Source organism: Malania oleifera, chromosome 10, assembly GCF_029873635.1.
Source record: "Malania oleifera isolate guangnan ecotype guangnan chromosome 10, ASM2987363v1, whole genome shotgun sequence".
Taxonomy (NCBI): domain Eukaryota; kingdom Viridiplantae; phylum Streptophyta; class Magnoliopsida; order Santalales; family Ximeniaceae; genus Malania; species Malania oleifera.
Window position 1 is genome coordinate 37,042,681 of NC_080426.1, and position 22,369 is coordinate 37,065,049.

The 22,369-nt window shown below is 36.9% G+C and overlaps 1 protein-coding gene across 1 annotated transcript; it reads left to right on the top strand.

The window, feature by feature from the left end:
• The first annotated feature begins 1,878 nt into the window (after window positions 1-1,878).
• Window positions 1,879-18,446, top strand: LOC131166029 (Golgi SNAP receptor complex member 1-2). The gene is made up of 6 exons (XM_058124248.1): window positions 1,879-2,329; window positions 15,447-15,643; window positions 16,321-16,410; window positions 16,528-16,599; window positions 17,939-18,068; window positions 18,145-18,446. The coding sequence occupies exons 1-6, from the start codon at window positions 2,197-2,199 to the stop codon at window positions 18,240-18,242; spliced, it is 720 nt and encodes a 239-aa protein (XP_057980231.1). The 5' UTR covers window positions 1,879-2,196; the 3' UTR covers window positions 18,243-18,446.
• The last annotated feature ends 3,923 nt before the right edge of the window (window positions 18,447-22,369 follow it).

Below are 22,369 nucleotides of genomic sequence, written 5' to 3' on the forward strand. Positions count from 1 at the left end.
CGTGTCTACGATCTTGAAAACAAAAAAAATTTCATCTCTCGTGATGTCACTTTTGAAGAAAATGTTTTTCCCTATCATCTCATCTCTCCCACTCCTACATTTTCTCCAGTCCTTCCTCTTTCTATTCCTGATATACATCTTTCCTATACTTTACCTCCTCCACCATCCACACCTAACCTTAACCCCTCATCTCTCTCTCCTTCTCCCTTGGTCTCCTCCCCGACACCTCCACCTGCACCCCCTCCACCATGGGGAGTATTAGAGAAATATACTTTCCATCTTACACAAATATAAACTTTTCACTTTTTCAACTATCTCATGTATATATATACCCTTGTAATCCTTGTAATTTGAGTGAATTAGTAGAGAGAATTATTCTTCTCCAATTTTAACACGTTCGCCCAAGATTGTCATTGTAAGAATCTAGGAATGGAATTATGGATCCCTACATATACAAAAAGAACACCACAGTAACATATTTAGGTGCAGCAAGTTAAACGTCGACTAAATTTGAATATCTAAATAGGTCAACTTGGCCTACAAGATTGACGTGATGAATTGGGTACGATGACCAATCTCATGTGTGTTAGTTATAAGACTAACTTAAAGAATTTGGCACAATAGCAAACCCAAATAGTTTAGTTCACCTTATAAGACTATTCTGACAAACTATTGGTAAAATGGGGAGACTTAGACATATCAAACTGGCGCATAAAATAAACGTGACAAACTTGGCAAACTAGCTAATCCTAAACCTGTCATCAAGAATTGTAAGGTCGACTTGGAAAATTTGAAGAATGACCAAGTCCAATTAGGCTAACTCGAAGGCCAATTGATATCTCACCAAAATTATGAATTCTGATAAATTAACTTGCCATTGACCATGATGAAAGAGAAGGCAAGCCATAAGGGTTAAAATGACCTTTTTCCACATGACTAATGCCTTTGGCTTCAAAGGAATTTTTAATTCAGTTAGAATCATGACAGTAAATTAAGGTAAACCCTCTTCATTGTGTAGCGGGTATTAATTTCCAAAGCAACTCATAAGAATGGGTAGAAGAAAATTAAAGGCAAGACACCTATAGTTGTCATAATCATTCTATTTATTCATTCCTATGCTTACTATTTATTAAACTACAAAAAATTAGAAATTTAATTAAAAAAAACTTACTTTTACTTTAAATAAAAAATATGATTAAAATAATAAAATTATAAAAATAATGCAAATTAAAAATTACTATAATAAAAATAAAAAAATATTAAAATTATTTAATTTAATTATTATGCTTGCAAAATTTACTTTATAATAAAAATTTTATTAAACATGACAATTAAAAAATAGTAAAAATATTTTATAATTAACTTTATTATTATTATTTAAAAAAATATATTTATTTCAATAATATTTAAATTCATGATTATTTTATTTAATTATAATTAAAAAATATATAAAATGAACAATTTAATTAAAAAAACTATTTCTGCATACTAAAATTTTTAATAATTAAAAATTTTACAAAAAATATAAATTTTGATTTTTAATTTTTGGCAAAGAATAAAAAATTAACAATAAAAAAAAACTGATTAGATAAACAAACATGTTTTTATCATATAAATTTTTTTAAAAAAAAAAAACTATAACAAACAGACCCTAACTTAAGCATCTGGTTTTTGAGTCTTCATACCATTTTTTCTTGATTGCGAGAGAGTGCCAACAATCTGTAATCGAAGTGTGAATTTCGCCGTTTACAGAGTTTATTTTGTTAAATTATTCCAATGATTTCAATCCCAATGGACCTGTGATTTGGATCATGAGGCCAGTTGGCAGTTGCGAGTCAGTCGGCCTGTATATACTGAGTCGCGGCCCGGCTTGTCCAATTTTGACTTTCGTCCAAACGGGGCTTGGGCTAATAATGCCAGCCCAGTTCTCTTTGAGAGCAATCGAGTGGGCCTCCTCAGCGTAGAAGAGCCCAAAGAAATTAACAAACAGATCGTCGGCTCTCTCTCTCTCTCTCTGTGTGATTTGTGAAGAACCACAGACGAGAAATGCAGCGTCGAATCAAAATTTCAGCCGTAATGGTTGTACAAGTAACTGTGCTGTTGTAGAAGAAGAAGAAGAGAAAGAAGAAAAAAGAGTGGGAAAAGGAAGGAGGGAAGTGAAAAGGGAGGGATCCGGATCTTATCGCGGATCTAGAAATGGGGGCTCCTAGTATGGAGTTGCAGGAGTCCGGGTGGGAAGAGCTGAGGAAGGAGGCTCGGAAGATTGAGGGCGATCTCGACGTCAAGCTCTCTTCCTATGCCAAGCTTGGTGCTAGGTTCACCCAAGGAGGTTCACTCTTTTCGATGCTCTGTATTCGTTTTTGTCTTTTGATTTTTTTATTTCTTTCGCGCATTGATTGCATGTTAACGAAAAATCCTCGAATTGGGTTAATTGTATTGAAACTGCTTGGGTTTGGGAAGTATTTTAGGAATTGAGAGGTATAGAGGGCGAATTTTCGTGATGATTTTGGAAATGTTTTTGAGGATTGTTTTTATTGATTACTCAGATAAATCAATCGCAAGGTCAAAGTGTTTTTACTTGCTACTGATTTTGTGAGTTTGCCACTCTTCTCTTGAGATAGTGGACTTGGTTTGGGGAAAGTGTCACTCATCTCTGACGCCCATGACATAGTGCTATTTAGGGTAAAAATATAGAAAGGTGTTTTTCTCACACTTTTTGGGCTTATTTTGGGTGCCTGTTGAGAAGGAACTTTTAAAAAGGAATCAGAAAATGAGCTGATTCTGAGAACTTGTGAAAATTGTTTGATCTGTCTGAGAAAAAAGAGCTCTTAGAAAGAACAAGCTTATATACGTGTTCAATAAAAAAAATTTATGAAATGGCTGAAAATGTTAAAAGTGACCAAAATGGATACGTTTTTTTAAGAAATGTAATTAAGGTGTGGATAATTTTGGAATCTTTGGAAAAAACTAAGAGCGCTCAAGGAGTAGATTAATTTGTTAGAAAAGGCTAGATGTGTTATACCCAACATTTAATTTTTAAAAGGAGAAGCTCATCCAAAAGAGTTTACCGAAGTTTGATTAGTTTTAAAAATTTCACATTGCCATTATTTTTAGATTTTCTTTGAATTGTTCTTAGCTTTTTGAGCAAGCATGTACTAGTATTACCAGTTACATAAGTTGGATGTTCTATTTGTCTTGTGTAAATTAGAGTGGATTTTGAGCTGAATTTTCAAGGTCTAGGTTGTTTCAAAATCAAATCCATTGTGAGATTGTCAAGTTTCTTAAAAACATTATGTGGATTTGATTAGTTTTGACGATTTGGAAAAATGAAGAAAACAAAGCTTAAATAGTTCTTTACACAAGTTTGAGCATTTGTACTCTTAAATTTAAGGACAAAAGACACTAACATCCCCAAAGGTTTGAATAAAAGACACAAACCTCCTTTGAGATTTCAAAAATCCAATAGGCCTTCATTGACATTTGATTTTTGGGACACTTATATACCTGAAAATGGTTATCTTTTTGACAAACATGAGGGGAGGTCTATTTCCTTTAGCAAACCTGAGGAGAGGTTTCTAGAATTTTTAAAACCTTAGGGGAGGTCTCCGAAAATTTTGCAATCTCAAGGAAAGTTAGTGTCTTTTATCCTAAATTTAATATCATTATTCAATTTTCACTTTTTACTTGGATTTGGGCTTGGGTTGATTCAAGACTATATCCACTGGAGTTTCTATTTTGGGAAACCAATATCATGCTGTGGATGTCTTTATGTTGACTATTTATTTCCAATCGTCTAGTTATTTATTTATTTATTTTTTATTTTTTCGACTTTGAAATCGATAGGGGTGGTGTTGTTAGGGATCAAACTTTTACTGCTAAGGAGTGCTAGATTTTTTAGAAACCTTTTAAAAAAGGAAAATATTTGACATCCTATAATTAATGGTCAAGATCGGTGTCTTTTTGCTAAGATATCTACTTGGCTGGATAGATCTTTTGAGTAGGATGAGATTAGATCGGGTGTTTAGTATGGATAAGAAGAAGTCTCTAGGGCCAGAGGCTTTAGCTTAGCCTTTTCCAAAGTTGTTGGGACATGGTTAAGGGTGATTTAATGGTGATCTTTCGCGAGTTTCATGCAAATGGGGTGATTCCCAAAAGCATGAACCATAACTTTTGTTCCAAACAAGGGCTGTTTTGTTCATGAAAGTGACTTCTAACCCATTAGTTTGACCATGGCTGTCTATAAGATCATTGAGAAGGTAATGGCTAGCTGGGCTAAGGGGGTGATAGGGATCCCCATTTGTAGTAACCATGCAGCTTTTGGTGGGGGTAGGGGGTAGATGTATTTTTGGATGTTGTGGCTAATAAGGTTGTGGATGATGTTAGGAGGAGAAAAAAAGAGTTTAATTTTTTTAAAGTTGGATTGTGAGAAGGCCAATGATTGGGTTATTTGGTCATTTCTGGACAAGGTTTATGTATATATATAAGAAGGGGTTTGGAGCTAACTGGCATTGTTGGATTAGAGGTCATCTTTCTTCTCCCTCATTTTATTGTGATTATTAATGGAAACCTAAGATTTAATTTTCTGCATCTAGGGATGTGAGGCAAGGGGATCCCTGCTCTCTCTTTCTCTTTATTTGGTAGCTGGTGTGTTGAGTAGGATGAGTGATAGGGCCATTGATGTTGGTCTTATTCAATGTCTTGTTCTTGGTAGTGATGATGTGATTGTCTCACATGTGTAGTTTGCTCGTGATACCATTCTATTCTTGTTAGAGGATATAACTATTTTTGTAATATTCTAACAATTTTATAGGTCTTCAAGTTAGTTTTTAATCTCAAGAATAGTTTAGCTAAGTATGGCTTGGTTGCTATTAATCTAAGTTCGAAGGTGACTTCTAGGTTTGTTGTTCTTGTAGGTTGTGGGATTTTACAATGTCCTTTAACTTATTTAGGAGTTTCTTTAGAAGGGAATCCTTGGTTTGAGGGGTTTTGGTTCTAGTGATTGCTAACATTTATTAATGTCTTCACTTTGGAGGGTTGCATCACTTTAATCTAGGCATGCCTTTCTTCAATTTCCCTGTAATTTTTGTCCTCGTTTAAGATTTTGATGGGGGTTTCAAATTACCAAGAGAGGATTATGAGAGACTTCATTTGGCCAATGTCTAGTGCGAGGGGGGAACATCTTGTGAGTCAAAAGGTAGTTTGGAGGTCTAAGAATGGGCTTGGATCTTTGTAAGTTGGTGGCAAGAACATCACTTTGTTGGGCAAATCGTTATGGTGTTTCGTTGGAAATAGATTCTCTATGGTACAAAGTTATTAAAAGTAGATTTGGTCTGCAAGAGAATGAGTGGGATGCTAATATTATAACTGGAGCTGCTCATGAAAGCTCATGGAAATTCATATTACAAGTATCCTTTTTTTTTTTCTCTCTTTGTATCAAATATAAAATATAAAACAAGAGAGTAGTAATTGTGTTTTCTACTCTCCAAAGACTCCTTCTGACCTATCATCCCTCTCCATCGACCCCTTCTGACCACTCGTCTCTCTCCGATAACTCCTTTTGACCTATCGTCTCTCTCCATCGACCCCTCGTTTCTCTTCGACGACTCCTTCTGACCTATCGTCACTCTCCAACAACCCCTTCTGACCACTCGTCTCTCTCCAACGACCCCTTCTGACCTATCGTCTCTCTCCATCGACCCCTTCTGACCACTCGTCTCTCTTTGATGGCTCCTTTCGACCTATCTTCTCTCTCCAACGACCCCTTTGGACCACTTGGCTCTCTCCGAAGACTCCTTCTGACCACTCGTCTCTCTCCAGCGACCCCATAAAGCCTCTCGTCCCTCTTCACGACATCCTACAACCTCTCTGCTTCGAGGTCTCTTCTCAGTTTGAGCTTCGAGGTTTCTGCCAATGTTTCTAAAAGTTGAGGTTGTAATCGCTGCAACGCCATGTTCACAGAGGACGATAATCCCGAAGGTACCTGCAATTTTTGAGAAAGTTTGAAGATTAACTTAGAGTGTTGATATATGCTCAAGAATGGGGGGTTCTATTTTCTTTTTCGTAGAATCCAAGACTTTTGAATTCTCAGTTGAGGAGGGTGCTTCTTATTTCATGTTATGCATTTTTGAGGGAAATCGATACTCTCTCCTATCGGTTTGCATGGGCAAAGAGTGAATGTCCAATCACCAATGTAATTCTTGGTAATTTTGCACGAACATTCAAAGATGGTGAGAAAGTATTTATTTTATAGTTGAGATCCAATGCACATGGCTGTTTTTTAATGATCTCGGAACTTATACATGGTCGTACGAAAGGATTTTTGGTGATGCTAGAAGGAAAATTGGGCAGTGGGTGGAGAGGGTTTGGATTTCATCTACGGAAAGCCATTGCTCTTGAGACGTTAGCCAACAAACATACATTAGCCAGCAAACAGACATCCCAATCAGCACTTAAACTCATAAGGTAGAATTCCAAAACCTTTCTGTTGGCAACGGTGGAGGGGGGTCAGAGAGATGATGGCGGTAGCAAGAATGGAAAGCAATTAATGTCATATTCTCAAAATTCAAAATTGAGAAATCATAGCCACGATAGTCGTAATTTGGGTATTGGGAAGGAACAAGCAAAATCAAAGGCTGATGTTTCGGTGGAAATTACTGAAAACATTAGTGGTAACACAAACTCTTATGTATCTTTGAATATAAGCCTCAAATTGCATAGTAGGCCGGATGGAGAATGGGAGGTAATATGGTCCAAAGTTATTCAAGCTCAGGAAGTGGGTTGTACAGAGAATATCAAGGAAAACAATAAAAGTTTTAAGCCCAAAGCTCCCTTCAAGCCAAAGCCTAATCCCAAGACCATCTCAATCTGGCGCCCAACCATGAACCAACACAAGCCTTTCAAAACAATAAGACCCAGAATCCAGAATCGTCATCTTCAGCCTTGGGGAGTTCAGTGAGAAGGGGCGATGTTGTGGTTCTCGATTCGAAGCAATCTCAAGTTGATCACCGAAGCGCGTTGATGCTAGCCTAGTCGATGAAATCTTTCGATGACACTGGGACTGACAGTATCGGCACCGATGAGACCGATATTGATCTCTTAGGTTTCGACAAGACCGATATGGAGCATTTAGGCTATGATAAGGCTGATAAAGAGTGCCTCGACACCGGTGAGTCAGCAAACACATCCGATGGTGAGGAAAACTTGCAGCGAGACATCCAATTTATTCTTCAAGAACATTCTGGCAATATTTTCAGGAAGTGGGGAAATTCTGAGCAGTGGATGCTTGAGTTGCGAGATGGAAGAAGAGTTGTGGTTCCAATTCAAATTTCTTTGCCACCTAGTGAAGTCACAGAGGGTTTAGAAGGGCAAAACCAATTATCCTTGGTTCCGTTGAAGCCTGCAGATACTTTGGAGGTGTTACTAGCTCTGTTTGATGGGAATGATGTACTTGTGGAGGATTGGGCCTCGGACAACGATACAGAGGTTGCTGAGCTACCTAACGAAAGGGGTTTGTCACCTTTAGCAGTGGAACCACTAGCTTATTCTTTACCCTTGACTATGGAAGGACAGGAAGTTGTCGATGTGGAGAGCCCAGTGAGGGAAGTACCTTATTTCGAGTGGTTCCAAAGAAGATTTAAAGGGTTTGACTAATTTCTGGGCCTTACAAGGTTTGGAAAATCAAGTGACCACTTATTTGTTGGCTGTTGAGGCTGAATTACACCGTAGGGCTACTTTAGAAAAAAATGCATGTGACTTGAAGAGAACTGGTTCTAAAGGTTCAAGAGAACTGAAAGGTTTATTCAGTTCAATTGATTGTGGTTCTACTTCATCTAGACACAATGGTTTTAATAGGGAGCAGGCTCTCTCTGTTTCTAAATGAAACTGAAGATACTTTCATGGAATGTCAGAGGATTGAATGAGGTTGAGAAGAGGCCTCAGATTCATAATTTGTTGCGTACATGGAAACCTGATATTGTATCTTTGCAAGAGACTAAACTTGAATGGATTACTAGAAGAATTGTCCGAAGTATATGGGGTTGTCCATATGTAGACTGGTTGTACTTGGGTTCAGAAGGTGCTTCTGGAGGTATTGTCTTGATATGGGATCGAAGGGTAGTGGAAATGGTGGAGGAAGCAATGGGGTATTTTTTTGTTTCATGCAAATTTAAAAATGTTGGTGATCAATTTGCGTGGGCTTTCACAGGTGTTTATGGGCCAAATTTGAACAAGAGGTGTAGGAAAATGTGGGAGGAGCTGATAGGGCTGATTAGTTGGTGGGATTCGCCATGGTGCCTAGGAGGTGATTTTAATATAATTTGCTTCCCATCAGAAAGACTAGGGGCTGTAAGTTATACTCGGGCTATGCATGAATTTTCGGATTTTATCTCTTTTCATGGGCTGATGGATATATCTATGGAAGGAGGCCTTTACACCTGGTCCAATTCTTCCTCGGCTTCTAGAATAGATTGGTTTCTTTTCTCTCCGTTCTTGGTGGATCACTTCACTCAATTTTCACAGAGAAAATTGTCCAAAATACTTTTGGATCACTACCCAATTCTGTTGGAGGGGGGGAGTTAGCGGAGAGGTAAAACTCCTTTTCGCTTTGAAAATATGTGGTTGAGGGTGGAGAACTTTGTTGATAAAGTGAAGGAGTGGTGGGCATCCTATTCGTTCCAAGGAAATCCTAGTTTCATACTAGCTAAGAAATTGGCAGCTTTGAAGTTGGATTTAAAAAAGTGGAATGAGGCGGAATTTGGGAATGTCACTGTTAAGATATAACAACTTTGGAACAAATTGAATGACATGGATGTTAGAGAGGAAACTCATCTTTTAATAGCTAAGGAAAAGTTAGAACAAGCTACTCTCCGCACCGATATTGAAAAGCTCACTCTTTTAGAAGAGATTAGTTGGAGGCAGAAGTCTAGGGTGCTACATTTGAAGGCGGGGGATGCAAATACCCAAATTTTTCCATGGAATGGCTAATTCTAATAGAAGAAATAATGGTATTGAGAGCCTTGTGATTGATGGTGCCTTGTCTTCCGATCAAGGTATGATTGTTGATTGCATCACTCAATTTTTCATGAATTTATACTCTGAGCAACAAGTTAGTCGATCATTCCTAGAAGTTTCAGTATTTCCAAGAATATCCGGTGAATAATGCAGATTGGCTAGATAGACCATTTGAGGAGGTGGAAATTTTTGATGTCATACAAAATTTTAATGGTGATCAATCGCTTGGACTAGATGGATTTATAATGGCTTTCTTCCAAGCTTGTTAGGGGATTCTCAAACCTTATCTTATGGCTGTGTTCCATCATTTTTTCGATAAAGGCCAGTTTGAGAAAAGCCTGAATGCTACTTTAATCACTCTTATCCCTAAAAAAAATGAAGCAATTGAAGAAAAGGATTTTCGCCCTATTAGTCTTTTTTTTAGGGGGGGGGGGGGGGGTGTTATAAGATCATTGCTAAGGTCTTAGCCACCAGACTTTGCACGGTTATGAAAGATATAATTTCAACTTCCCAGAATGCTTTTGTGAGGAAAAGGCAGATTCTTGACCCTGTACTTATTGCTACTGAATGCCTTGATAGTAGATTGAAAAATGGGATGCCAGGGCGGCTTTGCAAATTAGATGTTGAGAAGGCTTTTGATGATGTAAATTGGGGTTTTCTTATGCAGTTACTAGTACAGGGTGGGTTCTCTGCAAAATGGAGGTGGTGGATTTTCTTTTGTATATCTACAGTTCGTTTCTCCATTTTTGATAAATGGCGCACTCCTTGTGGATTTTTTGAGAGCTCTAGGGGGTTGAGGCAAGGTGACCCATTATCTCCTTTGTTGTTTGTCTTGGTTATGGAAGCCCTGGGGAGAATGTTGGATAAAGCTGTCCATGATGGTCACATGTCAGGCTTTGGTGTGGGACGTATATAGGGAAGAGCTTTGGTGGTGTCTCATCTTCTCTTTGCGGACGACACTCTAATTTTTTGTGACACTAATCTGGATCAGATTTTGTTTCTCCGTGTGACACTTATGTGGGGCGGCCTCTGGTTTAAAGATAAATTTGGGCAAGTTAGAGTTAGTTCCTCTTGGTAAGGTGTTTAATTTTGACTTATTCTTGCACGTCCTTGGCTGTAAACAAGGTAATCTTCCTATGAAATATTTGGGTCTTCCTTTGGGAGCCAAATTCAAGGATAAGACAATATGGAACCCAAATTTGGAGAAGATAGAATGAAGGCTAGCAGGGTGGAAACGTTTGTACTTATCTAAGGGAGGTAGAGTCACGTTAATTAAAAGCACTCTATCTAATTTACCCTTACTTTCTATCTTTATTTCCTATTCCTGCTGCTGTGGCTAACCGTATTGAGAAACTTCAAAGGAATTTTTTATGGGGTGGCATTGGTGATGAACCAAAATTCCATTTGGTTAAATGGGATACTGTTTGCTATCCCATTTCTTCAGGTGGTTTGGGGATAAGGAAGGTAAGACAGTTTAATGAAGCTTTGCTTGGGAAGTGGTTATGGAGATTTGGGATGGAGAAGGCTGCTCTTTGGAGGCAAGTGATAGAGGTGAAATACGGCTGTGAATGGGTGGTTGGTGTACTAAGCTTGTTAATGGTCCACATGGTTGTGGAAAAATATTAGTTGGGGATGGTCTTCTTTTTCTTGCCATGTTCTATATGATATTGGAAATGGGTCTAAGGTGAAATTTTGGCAAGACCATTGGTGTGGTGAGTAGTCTCTTGCAGTCAGCTATCCTGATTTGTATAGATTTTGCTGAGATAAAGAAGCTAGCGTGGCTGAGCTTATGAAGTTTGATAATGGAGTCTTGTTTTGGGATGTAAGTTTCTTTAGGGGTATGCATCTTCGGGAATTAGAGGCCTTGGCTGGTTTTATGGATACCATATATGGTGCTTCGGTGAAGGGGTCTGGTGAGGATAAGATGTGCTGGAAATCTGATAGAGAGAAGGGCTTCTTGGTTAAAGGTTATTATGGTATTTTAATGGGCTCCAAAGATTGTGGCTTTCCTTGGAAAAGTATTTGGAAGCAGAAAATTCCATATAGAGTAGCTTTTTTCGTTTGGACTGCTGCTTTAAGGAAATGCTTAATGATTGAAAATTTATGAAAAAGAAAGGTTTGGATATTGGATTGGTGCTACATGTGCAAGTATAATAATGAGACGGTTGATCATCTTTTTATTCATTGTCCGGTTGCAATGGACTTTTGGGTTATGGTATTTGGTTTTTTTGGAGTGAGCTGGGTTATGCCGCAATCTGTAGTGGGACTTCTAGCATGTTGGCAAGGCAGCTTTGGTTGTTATTGAAATGGGTTTATTTGGTTGATGGTTCCTTATTGTTTATTGTGGTGTCTTTGGAGGGAGAGAAATAGTAGGTGTTTTGAAGATAAGGAAAGATCCATTTCGGACCTGAAGCTATTTTTCTTTGCAACTTTGATGGATTGGTTGGCTTCTTTGTGAAACCAATCATTTGCTTCTGTTTTTGATTTACTAGATTCTTGTAATTTCTGTTTTTGATTTGTTTACCCCATGTACACTCCTTGTGTAATTGGTGTTCATTTTTGTTATCAATAAACTTATTACTTATCTAAAAAAATAAAAATAAAACAGGAGATGGCTGTAGGGTTTGGCTTTGGAAGGACTTCTAGTTAGGAGATTTGTGTTTTTCAATTACCTTTCCTTCAATCTTTCATCTTATCTTCTGGAACCATGCACTTATTTCTTCTTTTCTCATATTTCATGACATTAGGTTTTGTTGGGATTTTAAATTTCATAGAAATCTGAATGACAGGGAGATCGAGGAGGTTTCCTCTCTCTTAGATTTGCTGAGTTCTTTTAAGAATTTTCATACTGGGGATATTAGATCTGGTGCTTAGATGATTATGATATTTTCACTTTTTAATCATTTTTTTCTCTTATCTAATTTGATCTTCCCTTTCTTTTTCATATTGCCAGTTGTGTGTGGAGTGCTAAAATTCCTTCTAAATTTAAGGCATTTGTGTGGATCTCATTCTTAGTAGGGTAAACATTAAAAATTTATTGCAACTTCAAAGTCCCCACATGGCTCTCTCCCTGATGCGGGCATTATGTGTTATGCTAGTAATGAGAGTCGTGCTTAAATTTATTTGCTGCTGTGTGGCTCGGTGTCTATGGAGTAAGGTTTTTCCTTTTTTGTTGTGAGAGTGTTGGATGTTTTTATATGATTTCATGTTGATTGATTTGTTGGCTTTGGGAGGCAAAAGAAGTTGAAGATTTTGTAGTGGTGTGCAGTTTTCGTAGTTATATGGGTAATTCGGTTGGAGAGAAGTGCTCAAATTTTTTGGGATTGTGCTTCATCCATAGATCTGAAGGATTCATGTAGCCGACCCCCACCTAGTGGGACTTTAGGCTTGTTGTTGTTGTTGTTGTTTGGCCTCTTTGTGGGTGTTCAATTCTGGGTGCTTTGGTAGTGGGTGTTCAATTCTGGGTGCTTTGGTAGTACAGCCTTCTCTAACATTCAGTGTGATTGGATTGGCCCTTTAAGCTTAGTTTCTTGGTTTTGTTTTTTGTATTTTCCAGCTTTCGTTTTGATTTCCTTTTGTTTTTTCAGGATGTCTCATCCTATTTTGTAATTCCTTTGTTCCTAATCATCTAGATCTTTTAACGTGTTCTTTGGATTTTGCCACTATATGTTTAGAAACAAATGGCACTAGAGAATTGTACCAAACACATGTTTTATTACATCTTGATTATGTTGTGTTTTTCATCATCACAGACATGCCTGTGCTTATTTATATTGATTCTTGTCAACTTACGAGCAATTTGAGGCATAAATTTGATTTCCATGATCAGTCTAGGCCCAATGTTACTCTTAACTTATTTTTTCTAAGATAATATTTATGCTTGTACTTCTGTCCTATGTGAAACCTTCAAATCCAGCCTGGCTTATGTTTCCCTTGACATCTCCATTTGTGTTTGGTTCAGTTTGCCAAGGATATGGGGGAGTCCAAGAAACAAGGCTTCTCCTTTTGTGTTTTAGAGAACATTGTTTGAGACTTTCAAAGGCGTTGCTGAAATATGATGGGAGAGAGAGCTACACTCTTTGTGCATGGCTGAAGATGCTAGCTGCTAGCTTCTCTGTGTCTCTATTCACACACAAACCATGTTATACATTATTTGGTCTTCACAAGGTCCCTGATACATGACTTGCATCTTTGGCTGTTACTATTTGGCATGGACCTTGGGAGGTGTCTAGAACCTCTATATGTTGTTAACAAGAAGGTTTTGGATTGTCAGCAAAAAGAATCTGACTTTTACAGGCATGTCAGTTTCCAAATCCAGTCTACTAGATTGTGTCTCACAAGTACTTATTTGGGGAGTCTTCTTTTTTTAAAGGTAGTTGCTTTGGCAGTCAACGTGAGATCATTAGTGATACATAAGCGATTTGGTATTGGGCTTTTTATTGAGGTTGGGCCATAATATGGGCCTGCTTCCTAGCTTGCACTTCAGCCATAATTATTTGAAAATTTTCGTGCGGAACATAGATGTATGTGAAAAAGATTCTAGTCTTTCCCTATGAGGAGTTTAAGATAGTGTAGGTTTCTCCACTCCAAAGAACATTTGAGGTTGGTGCAGAGACATGGTTCATTGTTTAGTTGAACCTACCAAAGAGAAATTTGTGCCCCCTAAAAGCATATAAAATTGCATGGAGATTGCCCTGTGATATAGATCTTCTCAATATCGTTTTAAATGGCTGTGGAGCCCAAATTCCATTTCTTTTTTCCCCTGAAGTGTTTCTGACATAATGATAACATATTCATAGTATTGCTTATAATAATAATATTCCACATCCATGGTATTGTGTTATGGAACGTTGCTGTTTTGGTGTGTGCTCACTAGCCCTTCCAACAAGCTTATCATCTTGCAAGGGTCCTTTAGAGGCTGTTTTGTATCATTATCAAAATTTATGAAAAGAAAACCAGAAATGAAAACTAAAACTGGAAACAAAAACTAAAAACCAAATACCAGCAACCTTTGGTTAATATTTGTAAAGTCAAAACAAATTAAGAACTTGATTGATTAAATGCTTACTTTTGTCTTGGAATCAAGTGACAATTAGGGTACAAATTAAAACAAATATTGTAATAAAAATAGAAATTATTATAATTATTTTGCTTAATAATTATGTTTAAAACTTAGTTTTTGGTGCTTGAAGAACAATCTTATTATACACGACAATTGAAAAATAATAAAAGTATTTTTTAAATGAATTATGAATTTTTTCAAATTTTTAATTCTGTATTTTAAAGTATTCTGACAACAGATAATTAAAGCAACTAAAACCATAAAATATGGATTTTCAGTTTTTGTTGAAAACAGCTGAAAACTAACAAGAGCGCTGCCATAATTTGTTTTTTACTATACAAAAACAAGAAACGGGAAACGGAAATGATACTAAACAAACACTTAGCTTTGGAAAAAAAAATTTTGTCATCTTGCACGCGATACTGCACAAAGTATAAAATTGTTAATTGTTTGATGGTCGGGCTATGAACACCATAAAAGTTTGATTAGTATCTCAAGAGAGAGAGCTTCATAACTGAAATATAAGGAGACCATATTGTTTGATGGTTGGGCTTAGGCCTTTGCAAAGTTTCTGGGGCCAAGGGCTTCCTTTCCCGTTTCTGCTGTGCCTGCTAACTTAGTGCTGATTTGTGATCCAGGATGAGCATGTGAAGAGCTTGTTTACTTTTTAAAGAGACAATAGGCAACTTCTGAAGTAAAACTGGTCCTTTTAGAACTTCAGCGTTGGAATGCCTTTCAGTATCTTTGCGTTTGAGGAAGATGGTGACTTTGTTTATTTTGCTTGAATGAGTCTCTAGGGTGTCGTTTCTTTTCCTCTGAGAGTGTCCACGAGAATAGGATGCTTGTGTGTTTGTCTTCTTCTTCCTCTATTATACATTCCATTGCTCTATTCTCAATCTTATTCAAATAAAGATTGCCTAGACAGTTGAATGAGTAAGTTTATATGCCCCTATGAGATGTTTTAATGACTTGATCATTTTCAGTAGTTTAACAAAGTTTTTGTTGTCAATGTTATTCAGTGTGTTGGATCCTGCATCTGAAACTTGTTGTAAATATGCTTTTCTTACTTTTGGGGATTATCAAGCATTGAGATATTAGATACAATAGACAATTTTTTTTTAATTTTTTTATTGAATTTTGATTTAACATTTTCAACTGCTGCTAAATTCATAAATCGACGTACCAATCTTGTAGAGGTAAAGCCTACAATTTATGGATTTTTTAAAAAATAATATAGAAGAGGGAGGTTTATTAAGAGAGAAAGAAGATGCAATTTATGGTTTAGTATTGTCACACGCAATTGCAAAGTTTAAATGTCGAGTTGCTCGGGATTCCAACTGTCACTCTTCAATGAGAGTACATGTTAATGCTTCAGGTTATGGGGATGCTGGGTCACCAACTGTTGGGTCCAGCAGGTCATGGAAGTCCATGGAAATGGAGATCCAATCTTTGCTTGAAAAGCTTCTAGATACAAATGATGCTATGAGTAGATGTGCTGCATCTGCTGCAGCAACTACTTCAGTTACTCAAAAGCTAGCAAGGCACAGGGATATACTTCATGAGTTTACCCAGGTTTATTTTCTACAGTTTTTAATTTTATTTGCTACCATTTCATTGTGCTCATTTTTGCTCAAGTTATCCTCCAATTTTTTGCGCAGAAAGCATTATAAACATGATGTGCATATTACATCGCTCAGGATACAATAATGTAGTGCATACCATTACTTGCGCAAATATATTTCCAGCCTTTAGTTGTTATTTAGTAAATAGATATGTTCTCCTTAGCATAGAAAGTATGAATACATAAGAGTTTTATACATGTACTTGGGCTTGCTGCAAAATTCGTGCATTAATTTAGTCTCCATGTGTTTACTACTTAACTGCATTCCATAATCCATATTGATAAGCTCAAGTTAGGATCTCAAATAACATTTGTTTGCTCTGTTAGTTTGTCTATTTTATGTTAATTTAGCATTGATGTTCTTACATTCAGGTCGGGCTTACATGTTTATTTTCCATAGTTTTCTAGCTGTTGGCTAAGGCTAATATGGTAATTTTGTGAATTACACCTTTACTGTTTTTAAGGTTTTGTCTGTAGGATTGCTTGTTTTTTTATTTGACACTGTCAACTTCACTGATTACTTTCTAGACATGACCATTTTTGTGCCTTTATGAACATATTATCATATGATTCGGATGTGCTGTTTGGTGTTGTATGCCCCATTGGACCAATGTTATATATCTTTCAGGAATTTAGGCGAATAAAAGGAAACATAAACTCAATGAGGGAACATGCAGAGCTTCTTAGTTCAGTCAGGGATGACATCAGTGATTACAAGGTGAAGTAAGATGAAAAATCTTGGCAGTTATTACTGTTGTTACCATTACTGGTGGTGGTGGTGTTACTTGTTATTATCATCTCATGGGTAGCTTTATTTTAACTGCCTTTGTTGCAGGCATCTGGGACAATGTCTCCAGGAATGCAGTTACTACGAGAGAGAGCTGCCATCCATGGAAGCATAGCTCATGTAAGATTTGAACCCTCTTTTATACTCATATTTAATGTAAAATGTATTTTTGAAAGAAGCAACATACTAGGTATAAAAGTAGGCATGTCAAGATGGATGAGTGACACCTGAAGTTATGGGTAGCACCAACTGAGAATTGGCTGAGATGAGTCCTCAGCCAAACTCTGGGCGCGTGCATGTGTATGCATGCATATGGTTGGATGCGCATGTATGTGGAACCATTGTTACTTGGATCTTGACAATCCCACAGAAACCACTATCGGTTGTGAATACCGATTCATGTTGCGCTTGTGATGTAGGTCTCTTGGGGTCATTCTAGATTGCCAAAGATTCAAATCTACTTAACAATCAACAAAAATCAGATGAAAAGATCAAAAATAAAAACTGAAAAATTGGATCTTCTTTCTTTTGCATGGAAAACCACAAGATCTAACTAGAGAAAGGGCAGGGGAAGTGTGCTTTGAAGTCGGGAGTCATCTGTTTCCCTACAAGTGACATGTAGCATTTGGTCATGAATTGCTTGGAGTTGATGCTGCCATGGGGAATTCGCAGAATATCTTGGATAGAGAGAGAAAATGTGTCTGAAAGTCGTTTGCAAGAAGAGAGAAAGATAGGGGAGAGGGACAAAGAGAAATAAATCTTTCCTTTTTTATTTTGTTATTAAGTTTTTTAAATAACTGATTTCGTGACCTCCTGAAAACAAAAAAGGAGAGAAATAGAAGGAAAAAAAAAGAGGGAAGGAATACTTATTGATTATATATTTTTAAAAATTGCATAATTTTTTTGGGAAAGTGAGTCAGATTTTCAGTTAGGCATTTTGATAGGGTTTGATTTTGACTCAATCACTCCTTGAATAATTTTTTGAAGACTATATAATATATTGTTTGATTTATTCAAATAAAAAAGCACTCTTTGGCTTATAGTCAATGTTATCGGTAAAAGAATTACAGATTAATTTGTGAAAGAAAGACATTACTTCTAACAAGTTAATTGAATAATGATTTACGATGCATTGTTGTCTGTGTAGTAGAAAAATCATTGCAAAAATATTTTTTTTATGGAAAAAATCTCTTATTTGTTCATTATTAGTTTAATACAGTTACTTTTCTACACGATCATGATCCAAAGTAGTGTACTAAGCAACCTGATTAAATATTTAAGAATGTACCATGATCAGAAATAGTGCAGCAGCAAGCCCACTCTTGTACCATGTACCATGCCAAACTAACTGCCATAGCCTATCCTTATATCCCTATACCCATATCATGACCCAAAGTGAACCACGTTCTAGGTAACTATGTGTAGAAGAACAAATTAATGCTGGGTTCTTTTTGTGCAGATAGATGATGTAATTAGTCAAGCTCAAACAACAAAGTCTGTCCTGGGCTCTCAAAGGACTTTGTTTGGTGATGTTCAGGGGAAAGTGAAGCTACTAAGCGACAAGTTTCCTGTTATACGTGGCCTTATTGGTACTTAAATGAAACCATCGATTATAATTGTTTAGTTGAATACATTTTTCATTAATCTTGTAGCTGCCCTTCTCAGGTTCAATCAGACGGAGACGATCGAGAGACACTATCATTTTGGCTGCAGTCATTGCAGCTTGTACACTATTTCTTATCATCTATTGGCTTTCTAAATAACCAGAAATGCAATTTATTGAAACAGAAAAATAGGTACGATTTTGCTTTTCTAGGAAATTTCACTTCTGTTAAACAATTGAGTTCACTGTTTCAGAATTTGGTACCATATTGTGGTGCCATCAACACCTGAAACTTCTTAGTCTGCTTTGTATAAGAGTAACATTTTGGAAACTTTCGCCAATTATATATGTATGCTGTTGCATATAGAAATGTGTTGAGAGAAAGAGAATCGAAATGTAGTAGTACCAGTAGAAGATGATATGCTTATATATCAGACAAGAAAGATGATTTCTAATGCACAATAGATAGACTAGATGGTATACTAGAGTAGCTGATACTTTGCTTGCTGGATATTATTTGTTACATGCTAGAGATGGGTCTGCCAATGCATTGAATCTTGATCCAGTTATTCATTGAATGCGTAAGGTAGTTCATCATTGTACAAAGTGGTGTGCCGAGCGTCGAGTTTAGCCCATTTCTTCATAGCTCTCCCAACCACCTTTTCAAAACATATTTGCATTCATAACCTTCTGATACCATCTGATGATTGCCCCCGAAGCAAAATAATCTTGGAATGCAGAGCAGGCTAGCCTCTTATATCTGAAACTTAATTTTATGGGCTGCTATAAACTTAATTTTATGGGCTGCTATAATCTATGGGCTACGTAGCATTGCACAATTACAGCTATTCTGTCTTGTCTGGGGAAGAAGATTAATGGTTGAAACTTGAAAGAGACGAAGTGGAGATTGAGTTTATTGAGTCTGATTTGCTAGAATTTTTGTTTCTTTTTTTGTTTTGTTTTGTTTTGTTTTTCTTTCGTTGGTACATGGAGGTTGTGTTTGGCATTCAGGAATGAACCATGAGAATGTGAAACAAACTGGTGTGTTGGGAACAACAGGAATTGGTAATGTGACATCGGATTCAGGATATTTAGATTGGTCCAGTGGGGGAGAGGGTGGGAAAATTGAGTTTTATGTCTCAAGTATGACTATATTACCTTTTTATCATAACAGAAAATAAAAATTCCTTACATTTCCTAATCATTTCAATTTCAATGTTGTGAATTAACCATTGTTATTTTGGAATAATATTCTATAATTCATTCTCTCTCTCTCTCTCTCTCACCTTATTTCTCTTTTGCGCTTCTCCTATACAAAAAAGAAAAAAGAAAAAAAAGGTGGGTTTTGGTCATTATGCGCCCGACTATAGCTATAGTCATTCCAAGGTGGTATTTATGACCCTAGCGTTAGATGTGATTGCCATATGGGGTTTGCATGACAGCGCAGAGGGAATTGCATGACATTCAAGCAAAATATACAATCTTTATGAAATGCTATGTGGTTAAGAATTTCAAACTTGCTCGGGGAACCTAGTGTCAGTGGAATCAAACCACGAACGTCAACAATAAAGCACATCTATTGTAGAATCTCCATAAGAAACATCTTTGAAAACCAGCACAATTGAAGATAATAATATTCAAGAAGCTGTTCAATCAGAAGCGATGAAGTTTGCTTCTGAGAATGTTTTGTTAGAAACTCCTATCTTAATTACATACCACTAGTCTCGAATCTTCAGGAAGACCTCCTTGTAGGACTTCGTGAAATATAGCTAAACAGATGCAAAAAACCCCTTCTTATCTAATTCTTCATCACTTGGTATATTTTCCTATCTGACAAAAGCTTTTACCCTCCCTTCAAGCCCTATTGAGTGGAGTGTGTTTTCGTCTTGACTAGTTACAAATTGAAGCTTATGATGTCATTGGAACTTCTCAATTGCAAACTTGCAGACATCTCAATACCCAATACAAAATACAAATCCTTTTCGTTGATACCCATCTGTTGAGTAATGATACAAAAGGATCCACATAATGTAATTGGCTAAAGTAAAAAAGTAAAGAAATAGTGCGAGGTTGAGCGCACAATTTATCTTTTGTCGCTATAAAGCCTAGATCCATGGGCGTTGTGGTTTGCAAAAAATCACCATGAACAAGAAGACTACAAAGGAGATCAAAGTTTTGTAACACTTTCATGTTCCAAAGCCTCAATTACACACCCATAAACAATATGAAAAACTCTTGGAAGATGTTTTCTTTCACTCAAGAAAGCCTCAACTCGAAAGATAAATTTCCAGGACATCCTTCACAAGTTGCAAAATACGAACAATTAAAATAACTAGTTATTTAGAGCTTTTTTGTCCAAGAATCGGTCAATCAATTCACAGGAAATTGGTTTTACAAAAGCAATAGAGAGCAAACAATTGTTGGGAGACCCATTTGTAAACCCAGGGTTGCGGTTTGGAGATAATTGAGTCACTAGATAACAACTATTCTCATCCATAGTTGGCAAAGGACGAAGGACTGAATGATAGATCTCACTTGTTCGCTCAAACAACCACACCTCTATTCCTTCCTCTGAAACTCGACTAACTTGAGCATTAGTAAATTTCTTCCCGATGGTCATTCTTAATTGAGGTCGAGTGTTTTTCCTTTCTCTCCCCCCCGACAGTTGGATCCCTTGCCACTAAAGAATACCAACCCTAGAATTGTGCCAGACCACCCAACCCAATTGACATGGATGTTACCAAACTGTCCATTTTGTGCGCCCCACCTTCCTACTTGAATCCCCTCCTAGCTACTTTTAAAAGTTAAGATCAGTTAGACCCAAATGAACCAAGTTTGACCCGAGAAGCCGGACTGGAGGCATGCACATTGCGCACACTTTAACACATTTTCCCGGAAAGCTTGGATGGGAACATGACACTTAGTAGATGGTACAGGTAAAAAAAATGTAATGCCCACTTTGGACCGACCTACACCATACCCTAACCCAGTTCTTGACCACCCTACGCACCACTGTTCAAGAGGAGGGGGTTTCCCTGGCTACCTACCCAGCCTGGGGGTGTGAGTGATTCGAACCCTAACCAGTCTCTTTTGAGTCTCGTGGGAAAGCTAGGTTAAGTTGTACAGGTGGTTCTGTAGCAAATGTCTTTTACAACATGCCTCGAGGCCACATGCATTCAGCAACCAAACCAAAGCAAAGGAAAGCAACGGCATGCATCTATGAAGATGCCTACAGCTTTAGCAGCTGCCCTCGCCTCTCTCTCTCTCTCTCTCTCTCTCTCGTACGTACTTTTGTGTCGCAGAGACTGCCATGCATGCAGGTCAGGTTCAGCTTCGATGCATGCCAAACAAAACAAAATCAGTTTCTACAGCGAGCAGCTCATTAAATATATTGTCATCGCCTTTATCGATTTCCACGTAGCCCCCCAAACACCTACCTACACACACTAAAACACAGATCCACAGCCCCACTTCTCATGAACTTTCACAGAGACGGATATGTTGTACATTTGCTTTACTTGCTTGCTTGCATGATCAGTACTGCAGCTGTTCTGTTGAGCTGACACTTACATAATTTTAAGATGCTAGAGAGGCTAGGTAAGTTCGTCCCAAGATGCATAAACACATTTATGATCTTTGTTTTTTTTTTTGTTTTGAATTAAAAAAAAAAGATTTTAATTAATTGATGCTGAGTTTGATTGCAGCCTGTCCATTGATTTCTTGTCTCTGTAGTTCTGAAATTTTTGCACCTGAAAAATTCCTTTTAGATGCGTCACAACTTCAAAACTTCAATTTGATAATCTGGATGTACGAGTAACGAGTTGCCCTTCTTTTGTGGGTTGGTTACCCTAAATACGTCTTTACATATGCGTGGAATAGGACTTGTCACAAGGGAGAGCTAAGCAATTTTGGTACAGAAAAATGATCCTTTTTTTAAAAAAAATTATTTATTTTTAAATATTTTAATTTCTTTTATTCATTTATTATATTATTATTTTATACAAAGGTGTATTGTGAGAGAGGATAGATTTTTGGGCTTACATTTAAATTTGTATGAATTTGAAATAAACTCAATACAAATTTATACTACTATTTGTCCAAATTTATACAAATTTAAATTCAAAATTCAAATTTTATGCTTCTCAATTAAGGTCATTTTAATTTTTTTCTTTAAACTATAAGCCTATTTTTATGAATGACAATTGAAATATGGGACATAATAACTATCTTAGTCCATCCAATTAAATTCAGTCTATTATTATTCTTTTTTAACCCAACTATGTTTGG